The 22965-nt window shown below is 29.7% G+C and overlaps 1 protein-coding gene across 11 annotated transcripts in view; it reads left to right on the top strand.

The window, feature by feature from the left end:
* The window catches only part of LOC107436172 (uncharacterized), a 43822-nt gene that overhangs the window by 10242 nt on the left and 10615 nt on the right, over positions 1–22965 (top strand). For 2 of the 11 annotated variants that reach the window (XM_071185039.2, XM_071185038.2), the window contains 2 exons: positions 3917–4088; positions 16414–16608. Coding sequence is in view for 7 of the 11 variants with exons in the window: in XM_087163180.1 (XP_087019306.1) it covers positions 4322–5215 (894 nt within the window). In the remaining 4 variants the exon portion in view is untranslated. Of the gene's footprint in view, positions 1–3916; positions 5553–6301; positions 8357–9524; positions 10980–16413; positions 16609–19192; positions 19662–22965 lie in introns of those variants that run through there. The other 9 variants (XM_087163182.1, XM_087163183.1, XM_087163180.1 and 6 more) reach the window with 7 other exon arrangements.

The following is a 22965-nucleotide window of genomic DNA, read 5'->3' as shown; positions in this document are numbered from 1 at the left end:
TATTCTTAAATTTTGAATTTTTTCATTTAAAATCAACTAATTAAAAAGGGGGTAAAAATTTTTTAACCCTACATGTATAATTTTTTTACCCATATTTCTTCTCTCCTTATTATAAATTAATTTTTACAAGAAATCTTCGGATATATAGTATGTAAAAGATTTTCAATTCGCTTTTAAGCTTCCAGAGATGTGGCTAAATACAACGAAAGTGAAATAACTATCAAGACTGTATTTTCCTGTCTCCAATCCCCAATTTCAATAGCCAAAAACCCAAATCTGTTGAAAGAAGATGTATGTTTGTTCAGAGAAAGTAATTTTTTTGTTTATTTATGGGATTTACTTAGTAGTTAGTATTGGTGAATTAGTAAATTAAAGGTCATCCTTTTTTAAAAACCATTAAGATTCAAACTTAGTTTATAAGAATATGATTATTGAGATAAAAGTTATTGTAGATGAAATATTTATTTGTTTTTGTTTTTCCTGCATTTTGACAAGGAATCCAACTACTGTGGATTCTTCCTCTTTTCAGAAAATATTTTTCTTAGAGGTGTGGTATTTATATTTTAAGAAATTAGAATTAAAAGAAATTGGATTACAATTAAACCGAAGCAATTTAAATTGATAAATATAACATTATATAGATGAATGCTACCATTGTATTATATTTTTTTTAAAAATCTAATTTTGTCTTATAATTTTTTTTAAATGCTTATATATAAAATTAAAAATGTAGAGAAAATATGGAAAATACTAAAGATTAAAGAAAAGAGAAGAGGAAGATTTAACAACTAAAATAAAATAAAATATTTTGTGTTAAAAGCCAGAAAACAAATTTTTTCATAAATACAGTAGGGAACCGATTATCCGGAACGATCGGGACCATCGCTATTCCGGATAACTGATTTTACCGGTTTTCGGAATCGCTACAAAAAGCCGTTTTTTTATTGTTAAACCCAACTAAAAAATAAAAATATTTGGAAATAATCTTAAAAAGAAGAAAAAACGATGAAGTAATACACTAATGATTATTTCCAAAATGATGGTAAGGTAAACATCTTTCAAAAAAGAAAGAAAAATCCTAAAATCTTCTGAAGAAAAAAACATTTTTTTAAAAAAATGGCGGGAAAATGCATCAAATTTTGTTCCGGTTTTTTGGTTTTCCGGATAACGGTTCTGTACTGTAATAATATTTCATTATAATAATTTTTCTTCTCTTTTCTTTAATTTTTATTATTTTCCATGTTTTCTCTATATTTTAAACTTATTCTATGAGTTCTATATACTTGCAGCTTATGCGCAGTAAATAAGTTATTAATTTTCTTTTTATCCTTTTTGTCTTTATTGTTCTATATATATATACAAAAGAGATGTTAAATATTCTACATGTTGTACATGGTACGAAGAGCCTAATTCAGAGGCGTTCTTCAGATTGACATCCTGCTACTCTGAAATCAAAAGATTTTTTGAATTGTATTCAATATCCGAAATTTTTCTGTGTTATAAAGCATGAGGTGATAAAAGATGTAAAACTTTCCCTAACATTGACAAAATACACATAATTCATAATAACGATAGCTCCAAATCTGTTTGTAAATTTATATGTTAACCTGTGGTTTTTGTAATATGAAATATGTTGTACAAGCCAGTAACTCTCAAAATATTCGAATTAATCAACACCGTTGAGATATAAACTGTAATAAAATTATCAACGACCTGGAATTGAATCATTTTAGAGAGCATTTTAACAGTGTGAAAATTAATGCTTTAGATATAGTAGAAGATTTTGATTTAAGACTACAAAAAGAAAATTACTACATGCTTTTATACAAAATAATTTTGCTGTGTGGGCTAAACAATAGCTTCCAACATACACAGATTAATTTGTATAACTTCTGAACTTGCTTGCTCTTTCATATTAAAGATAAGCTTACAAATCGAGGTAAACGGGGACCAGGAAATAATAAAAGTTCTCTTAATAGTGACGAAATTAATGTAAATTTTATTTCTAATATGAAAAAGATTTTAATAAACATCATAATATTAAACCAATGAAAAATTTTGTTATCTCCCTTAAACCGCCTGTCCCCTTAAATCTCCCTGTTTATAAACTTCAAGATCTTATTATCAACTTTTCTTTTGTTAATTTACACTCTAAATTTTTTGTTTACCTGTAAAAGCCAAAATAAGATTAAAATTACCTTAACTAAACTAAGCTAATTTACTACAACGGAAACTTAGGTAATTAATATTTTGTTATTAACATTCAAAACCCTGTTTTCAATAATATCAAATTTCATAATATACTTGTAAATTTAAAAAATTTGTTTCCATTAAAAGATTTTAACATCATTAAAAGCTTTAAATATAACAAATCTCAAGAATTGTTGGCAATTAGCTGCAATTTTATTATGAAAATATTCTAAATCATTCTTGAAAATTTTCCCGTTCATGTAAGTTCATTTGAATTAGCTACTCACTATACAGATTTTATTTTGTGTTCTGCTCTGTGTTTTCTTTACATTTTATTTTCTGTTTTTTTACGTGATATCTATTACTTTATGTGTTTTATTTTGTTTCAATTTTTTTTTTTTTTTGAGTGCTCCTCACACTATTGTATTGATATATTTTGGTTTTGCTATAACAGGGGTCTGTCCAGACATTTTGTGAAAGGTCCGTTTTTGTAAAATTGTGAAAAAATTACTCTTAATTTGTGAATATAAAATAAACATTAAATCACATTCGTTCAAACAGGGTCCGACTTTTGTGAATTTGTGTAAATAGGGTCCTGTTATTGGAAAAAACTTGTTCAAAGAGTTTTTAAATTGTAAAGACATATAAGACTGTACAACACTGTAAAATTATAATAAAAAAATTTAATTTTAAGAAATAAACAGCAATTGCTGCTACTAAATTAGAGATGCAACCTACGAATATTTGGTATTTAGCCTCTACTGCTTAGCACAGAATATTCATTTTGGACGAATAAAGGAAGAATCGTCTGCCGAAGACAAAACTTAGTTCGTTTACATTTGTCTTTCTTTCCCCCTCTTCCTGGGAAGGGTTTATTTTATTAACAAAACAATAATGAAGATAAACAAATTTGTGAAGGATCCTGTTAAGAGATAAATTATTTTGTGAAGGGTCCGTTTTTAAGTTAAAATATTTTGTGAAGGCTCGGTTTTTATGAAAAGATATTTTGTGAAGGGCCCGTTAATGGACCCAAATTTCTTCTAAACACACCCCTGTATATTGATACAATATTGGAGAGCACTCCTTTTTGCGGATATAATCGTGTGAGCTGATGAAGTGATTTTTTCCCATCCCAGATTTTTGTTAATTTTTTTTTAATTGTCCATGTTTTCTCTTCATTTTGGATATTATATACATACATATATGTGTACAGTGAAACCTCTTATTATGGACACTCCTGCAAAACGGATGCTACTCAATACGAACATATTGACATATTTTTCCCAATCTCGATAGGACATATAGCTCAATCATATATCTCAATAGGACTCATTTTTAAATTCCTGTGAATCTTCTATGAATAAACTATTATGTATATTCTTGGCAAAGCAAACACTCACATAACTGGACACTGACAGAATCTTTTAAATAAATTATTTTTTGCATAGAAAAATATTTTTAAAGTTTAAATAAATATCCATGTAGATAGTTATTGTAGATTATTTAATTATTTCTATATCCTTTAAAATATTCTAAAAAAATCTAGGTTGTTAAACTTTGTTATTAGCGTACCCTTCACTTAAACGGACAATTTCTTCGGTCCCGAGAATGTCCACTTAACAGAGGATTCACTGTATATATCTTACATTATATTTTAATATCAATAGAAATTTTTTTCATGTACTATAATATGCAACACATTACTTAATATATATATTTTTTTCAGGGTTTTCCTTCGAAGTCAAAAGCACTGCCTTCTTTCTTTACAATTGAGGTTACTATAGGACAGGGGCTACAGAAAAGTTGTCTGACATCTTAAGATTAGTTTCTACTGCTGGTACGAGAAATTAAAGAAAGAAATTTTCATTGCCTAAAGACTATAATAATAATATTACATGGTATTTTAATATATTTCTTTTTTAATCATTCCATTGTGTAACTTAGACGAATTGATAAGAACATAAATACATTTTTTGTTTAATTATAATGTCTAAAAATATCCATATTCATTAGTAACTCAACCACTAGAAAAACATAATTCTTGTAAAATATTTTTTGTAGATTTTCTCTATTTTAACCTACATGAGATAGTACACCCTCATAAAACCTTATAATTACATTCATATAAAGGATGAGTTTAAAAGACAGCAAATTGGTTAAAATTCACTCTGATGAGAAACCTTTTTCTTGTGGTATGTGTGATAAGAGTTTTTTATGGAACTGTGATCTGGCGCATCACATTCGTATTCATACTGGGGAAAAACCTTATTCTTGTAGTGTATGTAATAAGAGTTTCTCGAATAATGGCAACCTGGCAAAGCACAGACGTGTTCATACAGGTGAAAAGCCTTTTTCTTGCAGTGTGTGTAATAAGGGTTTTTCACGGAATTCTCATCTGAGTCGACACATTCGTATTCATACTAAAGAAAAACCTTACTCTTGTTCCTTGTGTAGCATGAGTTTTTCAGATAGGTCTAATCTAATTGTGCACAGACGTGTTCATACTGGTGAGAAACCTTTTTATTGTAGTTTGTGTAATAAGAGTTTTTCGCATAGCAGTAATCTGACTAAGCATAGTTATATTCATAGTGAAGAGAAACCTTATTCTTGTAGTGTCTGTAGTAAGAGTTTCTCACAAAAGGACCATCTAACTCAACACAATGGCGAGCATTCAAGTGAAAAAGCTTATTCTTGTGACTTATGTACTATGAGTTTTTCATGTAAGGGTGAATTGACTGAACACAAACATGTTCATAGCGGTGAAAGGCCTTATTTATGTTGTGTATGTAATAAGAGTTTTTCACTGCAAGAACGTCTTATTAGACATTGTCTCACTCATACTGGAGAGAAACCATATTCATGTGACGTATGTAATAAGAGTTTTTTACGTAGAAGTGGACTGACTGATCACAAACGTATTCATACCGGTGAAAAACCTTATTCTTGTAGTGTATGTAGCAAGAGTTTTTTAACCAAGAGACAACTGACTAGTCACAATCGCATTCATACAAGGGACCAGCAATAAATAATTTATTATAATTGTCCATGTTTTTGTTCTTACTGCTGAATAACTTTATTCTTGTAATGCGTGTAATAAAAGTTTTTATACATTATTGTAGTTTAGCTGTCCACAGTTATTTCCATTTTGCTTAGAAATGTTGTTCCTGTAGTTTATGTAAAACTAGTTTTTTTTTTTTTTTTTTTTTTGAAAAATGTAAATTAATTGTGCACAGCAAATTGCAATTTTTCACTTTTGAAGAATCTTATTTTAGTAGTTGAAGGAATGAGACTTGATATTTGACTATGACAGGGCAAAGTGATTTAGGAAACAGTGAAATGTCAAAGTACTGGATATTCGTCTGCTGAATTTTCGCCGATGCACAGTTGTAATATTAAGTAGTTCTGAAGTGTTTTAAGAGTGTCTCTGATCATAAACATGCAGTCAGATTATCAATGAAAAGTGTATTTATATTTGAAGTACCAAATGTTCAGCAGCTGAATAACATTTAAAAAAATATCATAAATGTTGTTTTTTTTGTATAAATAAGTTTTTTAGTTTGTATTGATAAATTAGTAAATTAAAGGTCCCCCTTTTTAGCCATTAAGGTTGGGATTTTGTTCAAAAGAATTTGATAAAAAAAAAAGTTATTAAAGATGATGATTTTTTTGTTTTACGCATTACACCTTTTGGCATAAGCAAAGAAATCACACCTTTTGGCATAAGCAATGAATACAACTACTGTTTATTTTTCCTGGTTTGGGAAAATATTTTTCTTAGAGAGTATTTATATTTAATAAATAAGAATTAAAGGAATTTTGTCTACTGCTAAAACCCAGCAATTTAAAAAGACAAATATAAGATCATATAGTTAATTAATGCACAATATTAATAAATGCACATCTACTTAATGAAATTTTGATTTTAGTAATAGAAGACTTTTTTTAAAAAATACTCTAATTTGCTATGGTGTTCTTTCTAAGCATTTTTAGAAGGGCAGCCCGTCCTATCTGCAATTTAAATCCTATAAATGTGTCCTTTTGTAAAAATATGATACAATTTTTAAAATTTTTTTGCTATGCATGATTTAGAAATACATACTTTTTCTTTCAGGGCTGCCCTTCTCAGTTCGATATACATGCCCAATGTTTCATGACACTAGAAGTTAATATAAGATAATAGCCAAGAAAAAGCTTGTCTGACATCTTAAAACTAATTTCTACTATCGCTGTGGAAAACTGAAGAAAGGAATTTGCCTAAAGACTATATTAATATTGCATGATATTTCTTTGTTAATCATTTCATTGTATAACTTAGATGAGGTAATAAGAGCATAAATGCATTTGTTTCTTAATTACTGCTGATAGATTAAACTGCTTTTAGATTTTTTTAAAAATTATAATATCTAATAATATTGAAATTCACACCAGTAACTTAAACATTAGCAAAACATTGTTCTTGTAAAATATTTATTGTAGCTTATCTATTATATCTATTTTTACCTGGCGTAAGATAGTACATCCTTATAAAACCTTGCAATTGCAGTTCATATAAAAGGCATCAACAAGATTATTTAGCTGTTGATATAAGGTGACAGTCAGTATGAGTTTAAACGACAGCAAATTTCTTAATGTTCAGGCTAATGAGAAACCTGCTCTTTCTTGTGCTTTGTGTGATAAGAGTTTCTTACGTAGCCGGTCTCTGATTACACACATTCGTAGTCATACTGGTGAAAAACCTTATTCTTGTAGTGTATGTAATAAATGTTTTTCAGATAAGTGCTATCTGACAGTGCACAAACATATTCATATTGGTGAAAAACCTTATTCTTGTAATGTATGTATTAAATGTTTTTCAAGTAAGAGCTGTCTGACAAACCACAGACGTGTTGTTCATACTGATAAAAAGCCTTTTTCTAGTAATGTGTATAATAAGGGCTCTGCCCGGAATTCTCATCTGAATCTACGCATTCGTATTCCTCAAAAAAAAAACTTATTCTTGTCCTTTATGTAGCTGTAGCAAGTGTTTTTCAACTAGGGGTAATCTAATGGCACATGGACGTGTTCATACTGGTGAGAAACCTTTTCATTGTAGTTTGTGTAATAAGAGTTTTTCACAAAAAAGTACTCTGACTAGCCATAGTTATATTCATAGTAAAGAGAAACCTTACTCTTGTAGTGTATGTAGTATGAGTTTCTCACAGGAGAGACAGCTAACTCAACACAAACATGTTCATAGCAGTCAAAAGCCTTATTCTTGTAATATCTGTTGTAAGGGTTTTTCACATAGTTCTAGTCTTACTCGACGCATTACTTGTATTCATAGCAAAGAAAAACCTTATTCTTGTTCCTTATGTGGTATGAGTTTTTCAGATAGGTCTCATCTAATGATACGCATATGTGTTCATACTGGTGAGAAACCTTATTCTTGTCATTTGTGTAATAAGAGTTTTTCACAGAAATATGCTCTGACTAAGCATAGTTGTATTCATGGTAAAGAGAAACCTTATTCCTGTTGTCTATGTAGTAAGAGTTTTTCACGCAGTTCTGATCGGACTCGACACGTTCGTATTCATACTAAAGAAAAACCTTTTTCTTGTTCCTTATGTAGTATGAGTTTTTCAGATAGGTCTCCTCTAATGATACACATGCGTGTTCATACTGGTGAGAAACCTTATTCTTGTAGTTTATGTAATAAGAGTTTCTCACACAGCAGTAATCTGACTCAGCATAGTCGTATTCATTGTAAAGAGAAACCTTATTCTTGTAGTGCATGTAGTAAGAGTTTTTCACAAAAGGAACATCTAACTCAACACAATGGCGAGCATTCAAGTTAAAAATATTATTCTTGTGACATATGTACTATGGGTTTTTTACTGGCTGAACGCAAACATGTTCATAGCAGTGAAAAGCTTTAATTTGGTTGTGTATTTAAAAAGAGTTTTTCACTGCAAGAACGTCTAATCAGACATAGTCTTACTCATACTGGAGAGAAACCTTATTCATGTGCCATATGTAGTAAGAGTTTTTTAACCAAGAAACAACTGACTAGTCACAATCTCATTCATACAGGAGACCGGCAATACTGTAACTGTCCACGTTTTTGTTCTTACTGCTGAATAACTTTTTTCTTGTAATGATTGTAATAAAAGTTTTTTGCATTATAGTAGTTTAGCTGTCCACAGATATTTTCATTTTGCTTTGAAATCTTATTCCTATAATTTATATAAAACGATTTTTTTAAATGTAAATTTATTGTGCACAGATAAATTGCAAGTTTTCCCTGCCGAAGAATTTTATTTTTGTAGCTGAAGGAATGAGACTTGATGATATGATATTTCATTATTACATATGATGTTAGATTATTACAGAGAGATTTAGGAAACAGTGATCTGGATATTCATTTGCTGAATTTCTGCCGATGCACAGTTGCCTAAATCTAACAACAACAATAAAAAAAAATTACTAAAATGTCTAAGCAATGTAATATTAAGTAGTTTTAAAGTGTTTAAGAGTGTCACTGATCATAAATATGCAGTCAGATTTGTAAAATTCAGTGTTGTCATTTAATTAGTCAGTGAAAAGGGTATTTTATTTGCAATATCTTCAAACTAGGGATTTAACAAATAGTGATTTAGCCAAAAAAAATCAGGCAAATACCCAATGTCCAGCAACTGAATAAGATTTTTAAAAAAATGTCATAAATGTTTTTTGCATATAAATAAGTTATTAGTTAGCATTTATAAATTAGTAATTTAAAGGTTGCCCTTTTTACCCATTAAGGTTGGCCTTTTATTCAAAAGAATTTGATAAATAAATAAAAAGAGTTATGAAAGATTTTTTGTTTTACACATTGCACCTTTTGACATAAACAAAGAATCTAACTAATGTGGATTTTCCCAACTACTGTGGATTTAGAAAATATTTTTCTAAGAGATGGTAGCATTTTTAAAATATTTATGCACAAGTATAAACAAATTAGAATTAAAAGAATTTTGTCTACGGCTGGACCCAAGCATTCATGTACCAAGCATTATAAGTTAGAGAGACAAATGTAAGATATAGATGAATGCTAACATTGTTTATGTCCTAATAATTTTTTTTTATGAAAAATAAATGTACATCTACATAAATTAATTTTTGTTTTATTAACTATAGAAAACCTTTTTTTTTTTAAGTACTGTAATTTTCTATGATATTCCTTTTGAACCTTTTTAGAAGGGCAGCCCGCCCTATCTACCCTTTGAATCTTATAAATGTGTCCTTTTGTAAAAATAAGATACCATTTTTACAAAATTTTGGCTATACGTTATTTAGAAATGCATATTTTTTTTCAGGGCTGCCCTTCTCAGTTCGATACACATGTCCAGTGTTTCATGACACTTGAAGTTAACGTAGGATAATAGCCAAGACAAAGACTGTCCGGCATCTTAAAACTAGTTTCTACTGTCGCTGTGAAAAATTGAAGAAAGGAATTTGCCTAAAGACTATATTAATATTGCATGATATTTCTTTGTTAATCATTTCACTGTGTAACTTAGATGAGGTGATGAAAACATAAATGCATTTGTTTCTTAATCACTGCTGATAGCTTAAACTGCTTTTAGATTTTTTTAAAAATTATAATATCTAATAATATTCAAATTCATGCCAGTAACTTAAACATTAGCAAAACATTGTTCTTGTAAAATATTTATTGTAGCTCATCTATAATATCTATTTAAACCTGGTGCAAGACATCCTTATAAAGTCTTACAATTGCAGCTCATATAAAAGGCTTCAACAAGATTATTTAGCTGTTGATATAAGGTCAGTATGAGTTTAAAGGACAGCAAATTTCTTAATGTTCGGGCTGAGGAGAAACCTGCTCTTTCTTGTGCTGTGTGTGATAAGAGTTTTTTATGGTGCCGTGATCTGATGACACACATTCGTATTCATACTGGTGAAAAACCATATTCTTGTGCTGTATGTAATAAATGTTTTTCAGATAAGCACAATCTGACAAAGCACAAACATGTTCATACTGGTGAGAAACCTTATTCTTGTAGTGTGTGTAGTAAGGTTTTTTCACAGAGTTCTCATCTGACTCGACACATTCGTATTCATACAAAAGAAAAACCTTATTCGTGTTCCCTATGTAGTATGAGTTTTTCAGATAGGTCCAATCTAATTGTGCACAGACGTGTTCATACTGGTGAGAAGCCTTTTTATTGTAAGTTATGTAATAAGAGTTTTTCACACAGCAGTAATCTGACTAAGCACAGTTATGTTCATAGTGAAGAGAAACCTTATTCTTGTAGTATATGTAATAAAAGTTTTTCACTGAAAGAGCGTTTAGTTAGACACAGTCATAGTGGGGAAAAACCTTATTCTTGTGGTGTATGTAATAAAAATTTCTCGACAAAGTCAAATCTCGGTCGTCATAGTCGCCTTCATGATGATGAAAAACCTCATTCGTGTGACATATGAGATAAAAGTTTTTTGTGTAGCAGTGGTCTGACTGAGCACAAACATATTCATGAAGATGAAAAACCTCATTTGTGTGACATATGAGATAAAAGTTTTTTATGTAGCAGTGGTCTGACTAAGCACAAACATATTCATGAAGATGAAAAAACTTTTTCTTCTAGTGTATGTAACAAGAATTTTTTAGCCACGAAGCAACTGAATAGTCATAATCCCACACATACAAGTAGCATTAAATATTTTTACAGTAACTGTCATCATTTTTGTTCTTAATGCTGATTAACTTTATTCTTGTAGTGAGTGCAATAAATGTTTTTTATATTATAGCTCTCCACAGTTTTTTCATTTTGTTTAGAAATCTTATTCTTGTAGATTATGTAAAACTATTTTTTTTCTTCTTATGTGCTCAGACAAACTATCCCTACTGAAAAAGCTTGTTTTCATAGTGTAATGAGACACTGGCTTATATTTGATTATTATAGTGCTTGGATATTTAGCAAACCCTTATTTGGCCGAATTTCTACAGATGCATAGTTATCTGAATCTAACAATATATATATAAATAAAAAAGAATACAATCGAATGGCTGAAGTTTTTTGAGATTGCGAGATGCTGGCATTGCTCGTGAATCAGATATTATCCTTCCTAATCCTGTCGACTTGAAATGAAGGCATTCTGGCAAGCAGGAAAACAGGCACAGGATTTCAAAAGTGAGCAATTTAATTTTATTTAATCATTTTCAGATGAATGACCAGAGGGAATGAGACACAATTTCATTGTGCTTCAGCCTAAATGTTTCGATTTAGGGAAAGAGGGCAACCTTAGTAATTGTAATTGGTTTATCAAATAAGTCGCGCGATTCCCACAAAAAACAAAGGGGAAAATGTCCTACTTTTAATTAATGCATAATTGAGCCAAAAAATAATGTGAATTTAAAGGAGTGAGAAAACATTTCGTTTTAAATAATAAATTAAGGAAAGGATTTACAGAAAAGATTAATTGAAGCTTTTTATGTTACACACACGTATATATATATATATATATATATGTGTGTGTGTATTCCGGGACTTTTCCATTTTGGACAGTCTGGGTCCTTTCAACATGGAAGTAGGTGGTTTCGAGGATGATGGTAAATTAAAACGACTATATTTCAGCCATCCTGATTTGCAAATGTCCGCATTTTTTCCATTAGAATCAGCTAAGGAAGCAGTTATCTGAAAAAAGAAAGACGAGAAAGCAAGGAATAAAAAAAAACATTTTTTTTTAAAATTTACTGACCACGGTTTCATACCGTCAGCTGAAGATGAAGTGTTATTTGGTCCTTCATGATTTCCGACTTTTAACACCTCGTATCTACCGTTCTTCTTTACTTTTTTTATTTGGTAAGAAACGAAGAACTTCGGTCTTAATTTGAGACCAGATCCAAACTGAGTTCTCTGGATTGCAACTGAATTTCCTACTTGATACTCATTTGCTTTCTTCCTTCTTTTTTTGTATTGCCTGCGGTTCTCTTCTTGGATCTTCAAGATATTCTTTTTAGCTTCTCGAATGTTCTCTCTGTCTTGGATAAAGGATTCTATGTTCTCTTCTTCGAACACGTTCAGAATTAAGTCCTCCTTTGTTGTCATTTTTTCTCCCGTTAAGAGTTGAAATGGCATACCTGCCAAGTGTCCTGTTTTTTTTAAAGACGACTCCTGTATTTTACGACTATCCCCTGTTTACCCCAATATTCACTAATTTCTCTGTATTTGCTGAAGAAATTAAAAAAAAAAAAAAAATTGGTGATAAAATATCCGCCGATGACAAAAATACTTCTCTTATTCCTCAACAGATACTGCTATTGCCAGTACTGCAGTATGTTGAGTGTTAATAGTTTAAATAATTAAAAATAATGGTTTAAAAAAATCTTCTTTAGATAAAGATATCTATACATATTTTTTACTTCGCTAAATGTAAGTGCTTATATTTCCCATTTTGAATTTCTCTTTTCGACTTACATGATTATGCATCATGTATCAAAACTTTACTCGTAACCTAAAAGATTTGGCTAGTAAAATCTCCGTTATTTTATTTCTCTAATGTTGGCAGATATGAAATGGTATTTTTTGAGGGATTCGAGAAACTGTAGAATTAATGATACACTGTGCTGCTGGAACAAATTTGTACCACTTAGTAGGATCTGATATAGACAGTTTTGCCAGTATAGTAAGATCTGATGTAGACAGTTTTGCCAGTATAGGTATGAGGAGTTTATGCATTATTTCTAGTTGCCCGTTACCACAAGGAATGCTTGTTGCTATTTTCACGTGTTCGATACCTTCATCTTGGCAATAAGTCTCAAAATCTGATGAAGTAAACACTGTACCTTTGTCAATAATTATTCTTCCCAAAAGTTATTTGTTGAGTTTTCAACTTATCTATTGCATCTTGACTTGGCGTTGATTTTGTCGGATAGAACCATACAACCTTAGTGAACGCATCTACTACGGTAAAAATATGTTTATAGTTTTTATTGGTTGAAGGCATAGGATCAATGTAGTAATCTAAGGGAATATTATTCTTAGGAATCGGAGTTCAAAAACCCTTCTTTTTTCCCTGCCTTCCTATTTACTAATATGGATTCAACGCTGATTTGTTTACGTATATCAAGGGTTTTACCAATACCAAAATGACCATTAACATGTGTGGCTTTGATAATGTCAGTCTGCATTGGTTGGGGAACCACTAACAAGTAAGTATCATTCTCACACAATGTACCTTTGGAACGTACTAGGGCTATTACACAACCCAAATGGCGCTTTATTGAACTCATACTGCCCATCAGGTGTCACAAATGAGGTATACTTTTTACTGTCCAAGTCAATATGAAGAAGAAAAAAGAACTGTTACATAAATCAAGTTTGCAACATACTTTGCCACCCTGCAACCTGTCTAACACATCTTCAATTAGCCGTGAGGGGTATCTATCTTTAATTATTTTTTAATTTAATTTTTGGTAACTCAGGCTATCATCTTTCTTTTTGAAAAGAACTATTGGGGAGCAATAATCAGAGCAAGTCTCTCTAACTATATCTGTTTTTAACCACTCGGATATCTGATCATTTACTTTTTGTTTTTTAGAAAAAGATAACCGTCTAGCTCTTTGCTATACTGGGATGTCATCTTTTAAAATAATTTTCATTGTCAACTTAGTATCTTAAATTTTGTTTGGTTTGTAATTATTAATCAACACTGATAGTTCATTTCTAATACAAGAGTCATTAACATGTGGTCCCGCAGTGGACTGATCGTTAAGACACGGTTCCCAGCAGATCACCGAAGTCAAGCATCACTGGCTGCGGTCAGTGTGCGGGTGGGTGACCACTTGGATCCGTCTGCGTAGGGACCGAGGGTGTGCGGTATTGGTCCTCGTTAAACTGTGCTACCGTATATTTTGCTGTATATTTTTTTGAATATATCTGATATATTTTTTGAAAAAAGTAACCCTAAAAGAATAACGTTTATTAAAAACGCTTTTTGAAAAATGCTGTCATAATAAAGACGCCGATAGAAAGAAAAGTTAATAAAAAAAAAGAGAGAGAATTTGTTTTGAACTTAAACGTTGAGAGTAACGGTTATCACCTTAAAAATGAAAATAAAAGTCTATTAAAAAACGATCCGTAAGCAAGTTTCGCCTTTGTTAAAACAGAAAAAGTTCTCAATTTTTAAAACATAAAGTGTTGAAAAAACGATGACATTGACTTACCTAAATACATACTTGTATAATTAAAAAGTTACATAACTTAGGTAATCTTTTCAATTCTTCAAATTTCGCTTTTCCATGCGTCTTTCAGAACATAATTGTTAAGTTCTAAAACTTACTAACTTATGTGTAAATACAATTTCTAATGTTAGTTGAAACAGAAAAAGTTCTCAACTTTTAAAACATAAAGTGTCGAAAAAACGATGAAATTGACTTGCCTAAATATAAATAAAAAGTTACAAAACTTTGGTAAGCTTTTTAATTCTTCAAATTCGGTTTTCCATGCGTCTTTCAGAACATAAGTTAGTAAGTTTTAGAACTTAACAAATATGTGTAAAAACAGTTTCTAATCATACGTATTAAAAAATTCAATTTTAGTTTATTCTTTATTAAATCTGTTCATTTCCTCTAAAAAACCGTGTGTTGAAAAATTATTTTCCAAATAATACTTTGTTGGCCTATTCAGCGAAAGTGCCAAGTAGGATTGCCAAATAATGGCGTTCGTTCCATCCCTAATCACGACCCTATTTTTCAGCCCCCAACACTGAATTTCGATAGCCTAAAACCCAAAGTTGTTGAAAGAAGATGTATGTTTATTCAGAGAAAGTACATTTTTTGTTTATTTATTTGATTTACTTATTAGTTAGCATTGATAAATTAGTATATTAAAGGTCATCCTTTTTAGCCATTAAGGTTGGTATTTTATTCAAAAGAATTTGATAAATAAATAAAAAAAAGTTATGAAAGATTTTTTGTTTTACGCATTGCACCTTTTGACATAAGCAAAGAATCCAACTACTGTGGATTTTCCCTAGTTTCAGAAAATATTTTTTTTAGAGAGTATTTATATTTAATAAATTAGAATTAAAAGAATTTTGTCTACTACTAAAACCCAGCAATTTAAAAAGACAAATATAAGATCATATAGAAGAATAGTACCATTATATAATTTCTAATAATTTAAAAATAATAATAATAAATGCACACCTACATAAAAGAAATTTTGATTTTAGTAACAATAGAAAACCTTTTTTTTTTTTTTAAATTTTCGTAATTTGTTTTTAGAAGGGCACCCTTTGATCCCTATAAATGTGTCCTTTTGTAAAAAATAAGCCTCCATCCCTTAAAAACACAGCCTTTTCACACCAATCCCATAAAAAAAAAAACTCACTTTTGAAATAATTATACACTGGCAAAATTAGTGTTTATAGGTTTGATTCTGTTTACTATTACGTATACTGATGCATGCAGTTAGTATTATTCTCCACTGGTTAAATTTTTATAAGAGTCTTTTTTTTTTCAAAGAAGGGGATATATTAATAAATTTTTTAAGCAATTATATAAATTTTGAAATAATTTTTTAGAAAGACAAAAAAAAATCTTTAAATCGCTCATGGGCTCCAATAGCGGCACAACTCAAAAGAATCAAATTTTGAGATAAGTGGGTTTAAAATTTTCATTGCTAAGCAAAATGCATGAGAAAGGCTTTCGTTTGCTTAAACGAAGATTACCTTCAAGTTGAATTATGATTTGTGCTAGTATTGCTGCTGAAAGAATGCGTATTTTCCTATTTACACCTATTCTTAGTCCAAATCTCGTGCCACTATTGTAGCCCATGACCGAAATGTTCATTTTTTCATAATTTTCAGTTTAAACTATAGAGAAAGCTCTCAAGTTAATTATCAATTATTCATTTTTTTAAGTGTACTTTATTGGAAGAAAAAAATTATGTTCAGAGATTGTTTTTTAGCATGCCTTTAAATTATTTTTTATAAACTACAAATTTTCTCATTTTTTGATAATTACTTTTCGAAAGATATACATAAAATAGTTTAAGAGAATAATTTAAATACTAGTATTGCGAGGGATTAAGTTCAGTTATTACGAAATATAACACAATTTAATAATATTTCAAAACTTACTGTGAGTACCCTTTTCTATTCCTAGAGATATACATATATACAGAATATATACATTTGTCTATACATTATTTAGAAATACGTACTTTTTTTTTTCAGAGCTGCCCTTCTCAGTTCGATACACATGTCCAGTGTTTCATGGCACTTGAAGTTAACATAGGGTAATAGCCAAGAAAAAGATTGTCTGGCATCTTAAAACTTCGCTGTGAAAAATTGAAGAAAGGAATTTGCCTAAAGACTATATTAATACTGCATATTTCTTTGTTAATCATTTCATTGTATAGCTTAGATGAGGTGATGAAAACATTAAATTTTTCTTAATTACTCATAATAGATTTAATTGATTTTAGATTTTTAAAAAAAATTATAATATCTAATAATATTCAAATTCATATCAGTAACTTAAACATTGTTCTTGTAAAATATTTATTGTGGCTCATCTATTATATCTATTTTAACCTGACATAAGACCTTATAAAACCTTACAATTGCAGCTCATATAAGAGGCTTCAATAAGATTATTTAGTTGTTACTATAAGGTGACAGTCAGTATGAGTTTAAACGACAGCAAATTTCTTAATGTTCAGGCTGAGGAGAAACCTGCTCTTTCTTGTGCTGTGTGTGATAAGAGTTTTTTATGGTGCCGCGATCTGATGACACACATTCGTATTCATACTGGTGAAAAACCATATTCTTGTGCTGTATGTAATAAGAGTTTTTCAGATAAGCACAATCTGACAAAGCACAAACGTGTTCATACTGGTGAGAAACCTTATTCTTGTAATATGTGTAGTAAGGTTTTTTCACAGAGTTCTGATCTGACTCGACACATTCGTATTCATACGAAAGAAAAACCTTATTCTTGTACCATATGTAGTATGAGTTTTTCAGATAGGTCTTATTTAACTCAGCACAGACGTGTTCATACTGGTGAGAAACCTTTTCATTGTAAATTATGTAATAAGAGTTTTTCACATAGCAGTAATCTGGCTAAGCACAGTTCTGTTCACAGTGAGGAGAAACCTTATTCTTGTAGTATATGTAATAAGAGTTTTTCACTGAAAGAACGTTTAGTTAGACACAGTCATAGTGGTGAAAAACCTTATTCTTGTAGTGTATGTAATAAAAGTTTCTCGACAAAGTCAAATCTTGGTCGTCATAGTCGCCTTCATGATGATGAAAAACCTCAATCATGTGACATATGAAATAAAAGTTTTTTATGTGGCAGTGGACTGACTGAGCACAAAAGTATTCATGAAGATAAGAAAAAACTCTTTCTTCTAGTGCATGTAATAAGAAGTTTTTAACCGAGGAACAACTGATTAGTCACAATATCACACATGCGAGTAACATGTATAAAATATTTTTACTATTACTACCCACATCTTTATTCTTGTAATGAGTGTAATAAAAGTTTTAGTGGTTTAGCTGTCCACAGATATTTTCCTTTTGCTTAGAAATCTTATTCTTGTAGTTTATGTAAAACAATTTTTGTTGTTGAAAAATGTAATTTAACTTTGCAAAGACAAATTTGCAAATTATCACTGCTGAAGAATATTATTTTCATAGTTGGATGAATGAGACACTGGTTAATATTTGATTATTACAGGACATAGGGATTTAGCAAACAGTGTTTTGACCGCATTTCTGCCGACGCGCAGTAGTCTGAATTTCTAAAAAAGAAAAAGCTCGCTAAAATGTCTGAGCAAAGTAATATATTATGTTAAGTAGTTCTAAAGTGTTTAAGCTGGTCACTGATCATAAATATACAGTCTGTCTGATTTGCAAAATTCATTGTTGTTACCCAATTAATCAGTGAAAAAGGTATTATATTTGCATTATCTTACTAGGGATTTAACGGGTAGTGATTATTTAGCCAAATAGCAAAATTTAAAAAAAAAATCAAATATAAATATTTTATATATAAATAAATTTAATAGTTATTGAAAAATAATCCTAACTTAGCTGTATTATTGGTTTGGAGTAAAAGGAAAAAAAATTTCAATTGAAATGTTTAAGATAATAAAGATAATTAGAAATATTTAAGAAATTTTATTAGAAATATAAAAATTTGACTAACAGTAATGAAAAAAGCTAAAGTTGAAAAGAAAAAAAAAGAAAAGAGAAATGAAAAGAGAAATAGGAAAAAAATTGTCATAAAACAAAACTTTAAAGCTAAAAATAATATTTTCCGGAAAAAAGAAGTCCCTATTGAAACAGAATTTTTGCACTGATTATTCGAGAACGCAAAGACTGATAGGGGGGCATTGTTATTTGAGAAGAATGACTGCTAGCAGATCAACACGATCATCAGTTACACTGGAGATTTTTTCAGTGTAGCACGGTAACGTTCCAACTTTATTGTGGCTTATTAAATTTAAAAAAGAAATTTTTTTTTATATTCTTTCTTATGCTAGCGAAAACAAAATAGAATCTCTCTCTGTCTCTCTCTCTCTCTCTCTTTTTTTTTTTTTTTGAAGTTATACTTCTTATGCGACTTCCAACAAGGTTGTGTTAAACGTTTAGCGCTACATTTTTATTGGCCGGAAAATCACGTGGTAGGATCCAGTTTTCCCTCATTTATTTCCATATTGTTTTGGTTCTCACTAGCATAAAAATAATAAAAGTATTTTTTTTCTATAAATATTTTAGTTTGATTAGATATACATATAATTTAATAGGGTGGTATTTTTTATTTTCAAACTTAGTGGATAACAATTGTAAAAAATGAGTGAAAACAATCCCACGGACAATGCGACGGATTTAAGGTTATGTCAAGGTACGTTTCTTGTGAATATCAATTGATTGTTAGGTTTTCTCTTCTGAAATTACATTATGACGCATTCATATACATTATTAATACAAATACATTTTCCAGGGCGAGACGATGAGGCAACCACAAGCACTTCCATTTTTTCAAGAGGTCCACGAGGGAAAAATGCACAATATTACCGTGATTACAGTGCACGGAAGCGAGCGGAGCAGGAAAAAGAGTCGTTGAATAGAACTAGTGATCCTTCTACGACTGCTGATTCTTCCACAATTAACGTCGCAGGTTGCGAAACTTAACTTCTTCCGCGCGCAGGGACTCCACGTACTATTTTTATTTTTTTAAAGAAGGAGCATTTCAAACACATCGGAAAATATTTGTAAATAAGCAGGAAAAAAAATATGTAGTTAATCGTCTTATTAGAGTTAAAACCTAATGCCTGTGAAATCGCTCTACTAAATTTAATGATCTAATATGAAAGGTCGATTTAAACTTTACATTCCATACTTTTTTTAATCATAAAACTTCAAACATAAAAATATGCGAAAAATGTATACACATACATATTTATTTATTTTTTATTTTAAAGTTCTAAATCAGACAGAAAATCATTCTGTCGAGAACTATTATCAAATTAGAAAAGAAAAATTTAATTTACAAGTAAATTTTTTATTATAAAAATCATAACACTTACCTGCTTTATAAATCCGGAGAATTCCAAAATAAAATGTTCTTCGTTTGAGAATTTTGTTCTCAAATAATGTATGCATAGGTTATCCTTTCATTACTTTAAGATGACGAACCACACAATGAAATTTTATAATTGTAAGATCACGATATGAATTTCAATATGTAACTTAAAAACAGAACAGCTGATTTCTAGTTGAAATTAATCATTCAAAATTACAAAAAGTACTTACCAAGAAAATGACGAAAGTTTATTAATAATCAACACCAATGATACTATTCAAGCATTTCGGATGATTCTTTATTGTTTTTTGCCGAATTATATAGATACAGAAATATATACTATTCTATAGAGAAGAAGAATATTCTATGACTATTATAGTTCTGCACTTCTGAAATCACATTTATCCATTGGAATGAAGTAAGCAATGTGGATTTAAATAACATACGTTTAATTTATATTGAATTGAAGACAAAAAAAATGTATCTTACCTTAATACACATATCTTTTACATTATGCTATCACGCAATCGGAAGTTGCGAGATGCAAGTTTGTTGATAATGGAAAGGAAAAAATTATTGAGAAATTGTTCTTTAAATGTTAGACGCGTTTCTGTTTCCAAATGATTTACCAATGTTCTGGGTCGTTTTTTAAAGCTCTGCCTTTTCTTTTGGGAAATTTTACTTCTTATTGGATGCTTCCTACTCTACCAATGATTTTGATGGAACTAAATGAAATTAATGAATAAAAGCGTGAAAAAATCCTCTCCGCTAGATGGCGTATTCATTTAATCGTTGCGATCGCAAATTGCTTGCTGGAATGTTTAGATAAGCATTCCTAATACATAATGAAGCAAGCCTCAATTATAAAAATCTTTTTAAAACTTTTCTTTTTTTGGTCTAAAATTTTCAGTTTACTTTTATTCAGAACTACCCTTTTAAATAAATTAGAAAATCTTTTAAATATCTTCGATGAATTAAATCCCTTTTATTCAAAATTATGAGTAAGCATAACATTTCAAGTTCATTTAATGTCAATCATAACTGGAAAATATTGCAGTTTTTCTTTTCTGATTGCTATAAAAATCTTTAAAATTCCCTATGAGTAAAATATGACTTTTTTTTTAGCAGCAGCACTTAATTCGCGATCGCAACGCTCGAGTACGCCGTCTAGCGGGAGCCTGTAAATATCGGACATTAATTTATCACGTTTTCATTTAGTTCCATCAAAGTCATTGACTGAATCAGACGCCATTTTTTAGCAGCAAATAAGAAACAAAATTTCCCTAAGGAAAAGGCCGAAGAACTTGAAAAAAATCTCCAGAATATTAGTAAATCTCTCAGGAACAGAACACGCCAAACATTTGAAGAAAAATTCCTCAACAATTTTTAATTTCTATTATCAACAAACTTGCAACTGATGACTTCCGATTTCGGATACTGTTACAGATGTGTGTATTAAGGTAAAATGCATTTCTTCTGTCTTCAATTCATTACGAATTAAAGTGAAGTCAACATTGCTTTCGTCATTCCAGTGAATAAATATGAATTCAGAACATACAGAATTGTAATAGTTATAGCATATTCTTCTTCGTTATAGAATAGTATATATTTCTGTATCCATATAATTCGGAAAACAACAATAAAAAATTATCCAAGTTACTTGAAATAGTGCTGATTCTTAATTAATTTAAATCGTTTTCTTGGTAAGTTTTTTTTAATTTTGAAAGAATAAGTTCAACTAGAATTCAGCTATTCTGTTTTTAGCTACATATTCAAATTCATATCAATTATAAAATTTTGCTGTGTAGTATGTTATCTAAAAGTAATGAAGGTATAAACTATGTATCTATTATTTGAGAATGAAGTTTTCAAACAAGGAACTTATCATTTTGGAATTCTCCGGGAATCATAAATCAGGTAAGTGCAATGATTTTTACAATAAAAAATTCGCTTGTAAATATTTTTTTTTCATTTGATGATGGTTCTCTACAGAATGGTTTTTTACGTCTGATTAAGAACTATAAGAATAATAAAAAAAGAAACAATATGAAAGTTTTTATTTCAATGTTAATAATTCTTAAAATCGTTTTTTTTATCCTAAGAATTCTTTATTTTCCGTTTTTTAGTTTATAATTTTTTGATAAAAATTGTTCTCAAAATACTTTTGAAAAATTAAATGGTATAACATTATGTGTTTATGTATACTTCTTGTATATTCCAATGTTTGAAATAATATGATTCAGAAAAGTATGGAATAAAAATTCGGTACTTACGACGTATTAACGGCACCGCCGCTACAGATTTGGCGGTTTTTAAGTGCCGCCAATCTACACTTAAAATTTTTGCGACAGTTCATAAAATAAAACACTTTATTTAAAATCAAAATAGTTAATTGGATTTCGGTGGAAAATGAGCCGATATAGAGTTTAGCATAGATTCAAAACAATCCTATCGCCATATGAACTCTGATGAATAAGATTCCAAATGAAATAACATTTCCAAAACGTACGTTTGCCAAGATAAAGTTTTATGTTGTGGGAATTGGTACATTTTCGTTTTTTCGGTAAAATATTTCCCTCCTGAAAAAATAAAATTGCATCTTGTTTTGTTTTTGGCAAATCCCAAAGACGAATATTCGTAGCACTAAAAATGGCGACAAAAAAGAATTGTTTTTTTTGTTTTTGTTTTTGTTTCGTCAGCATTCTTTATTTTACGTTTCTTAGTTTCTAAATAATGATTTTTATTGAAACTTGAAATTTTTTGATAAAAATTGTTGTCAAAAAACGTTGTTTACAAAATTAAATTTCATAAAATTATGAGGCTTATGTATACTTTTTGTTCATTTTAATTTTTGAACTAATATGATTCTTAAAACTATAGAATGTAAAGTTTAAATGGGCCTTTCATGTTATATCATTAAATTTAGTAATACTATTTCTCGGGCATTAGGTTTTAACTCTTATAAGAATATACATATTTTTTTCTGTTAATGTACAAATATTTTTCCGATGTGTTTTGGATATTCCTTCTCTAATAAAAAGAGATACCATTTTGTTTTCGGTTGTACAAGAAAGAAGATCAAGCATTTTTCTTTTTTAAATTTAATAAGCCACATTAAAGAAGGAACGTTGCAATGCTACACGCTACATTAACGACGTCTCCAGAGTAACTGAATGACGGTTCATATGGAA

This window comes from Parasteatoda tepidariorum, chromosome 5 (genome assembly GCF_982258835.1).
Source record: "Parasteatoda tepidariorum strain Cologne lab strain chromosome 5, Ptep-v5.0, whole genome shotgun sequence".
In the NCBI taxonomy this organism is placed as follows: Eukaryota; Metazoa; Arthropoda; class Arachnida; order Araneae; family Theridiidae; genus Parasteatoda; species Parasteatoda tepidariorum.
This window is presented reverse-complemented; position numbering and strand designations above follow the sequence as displayed.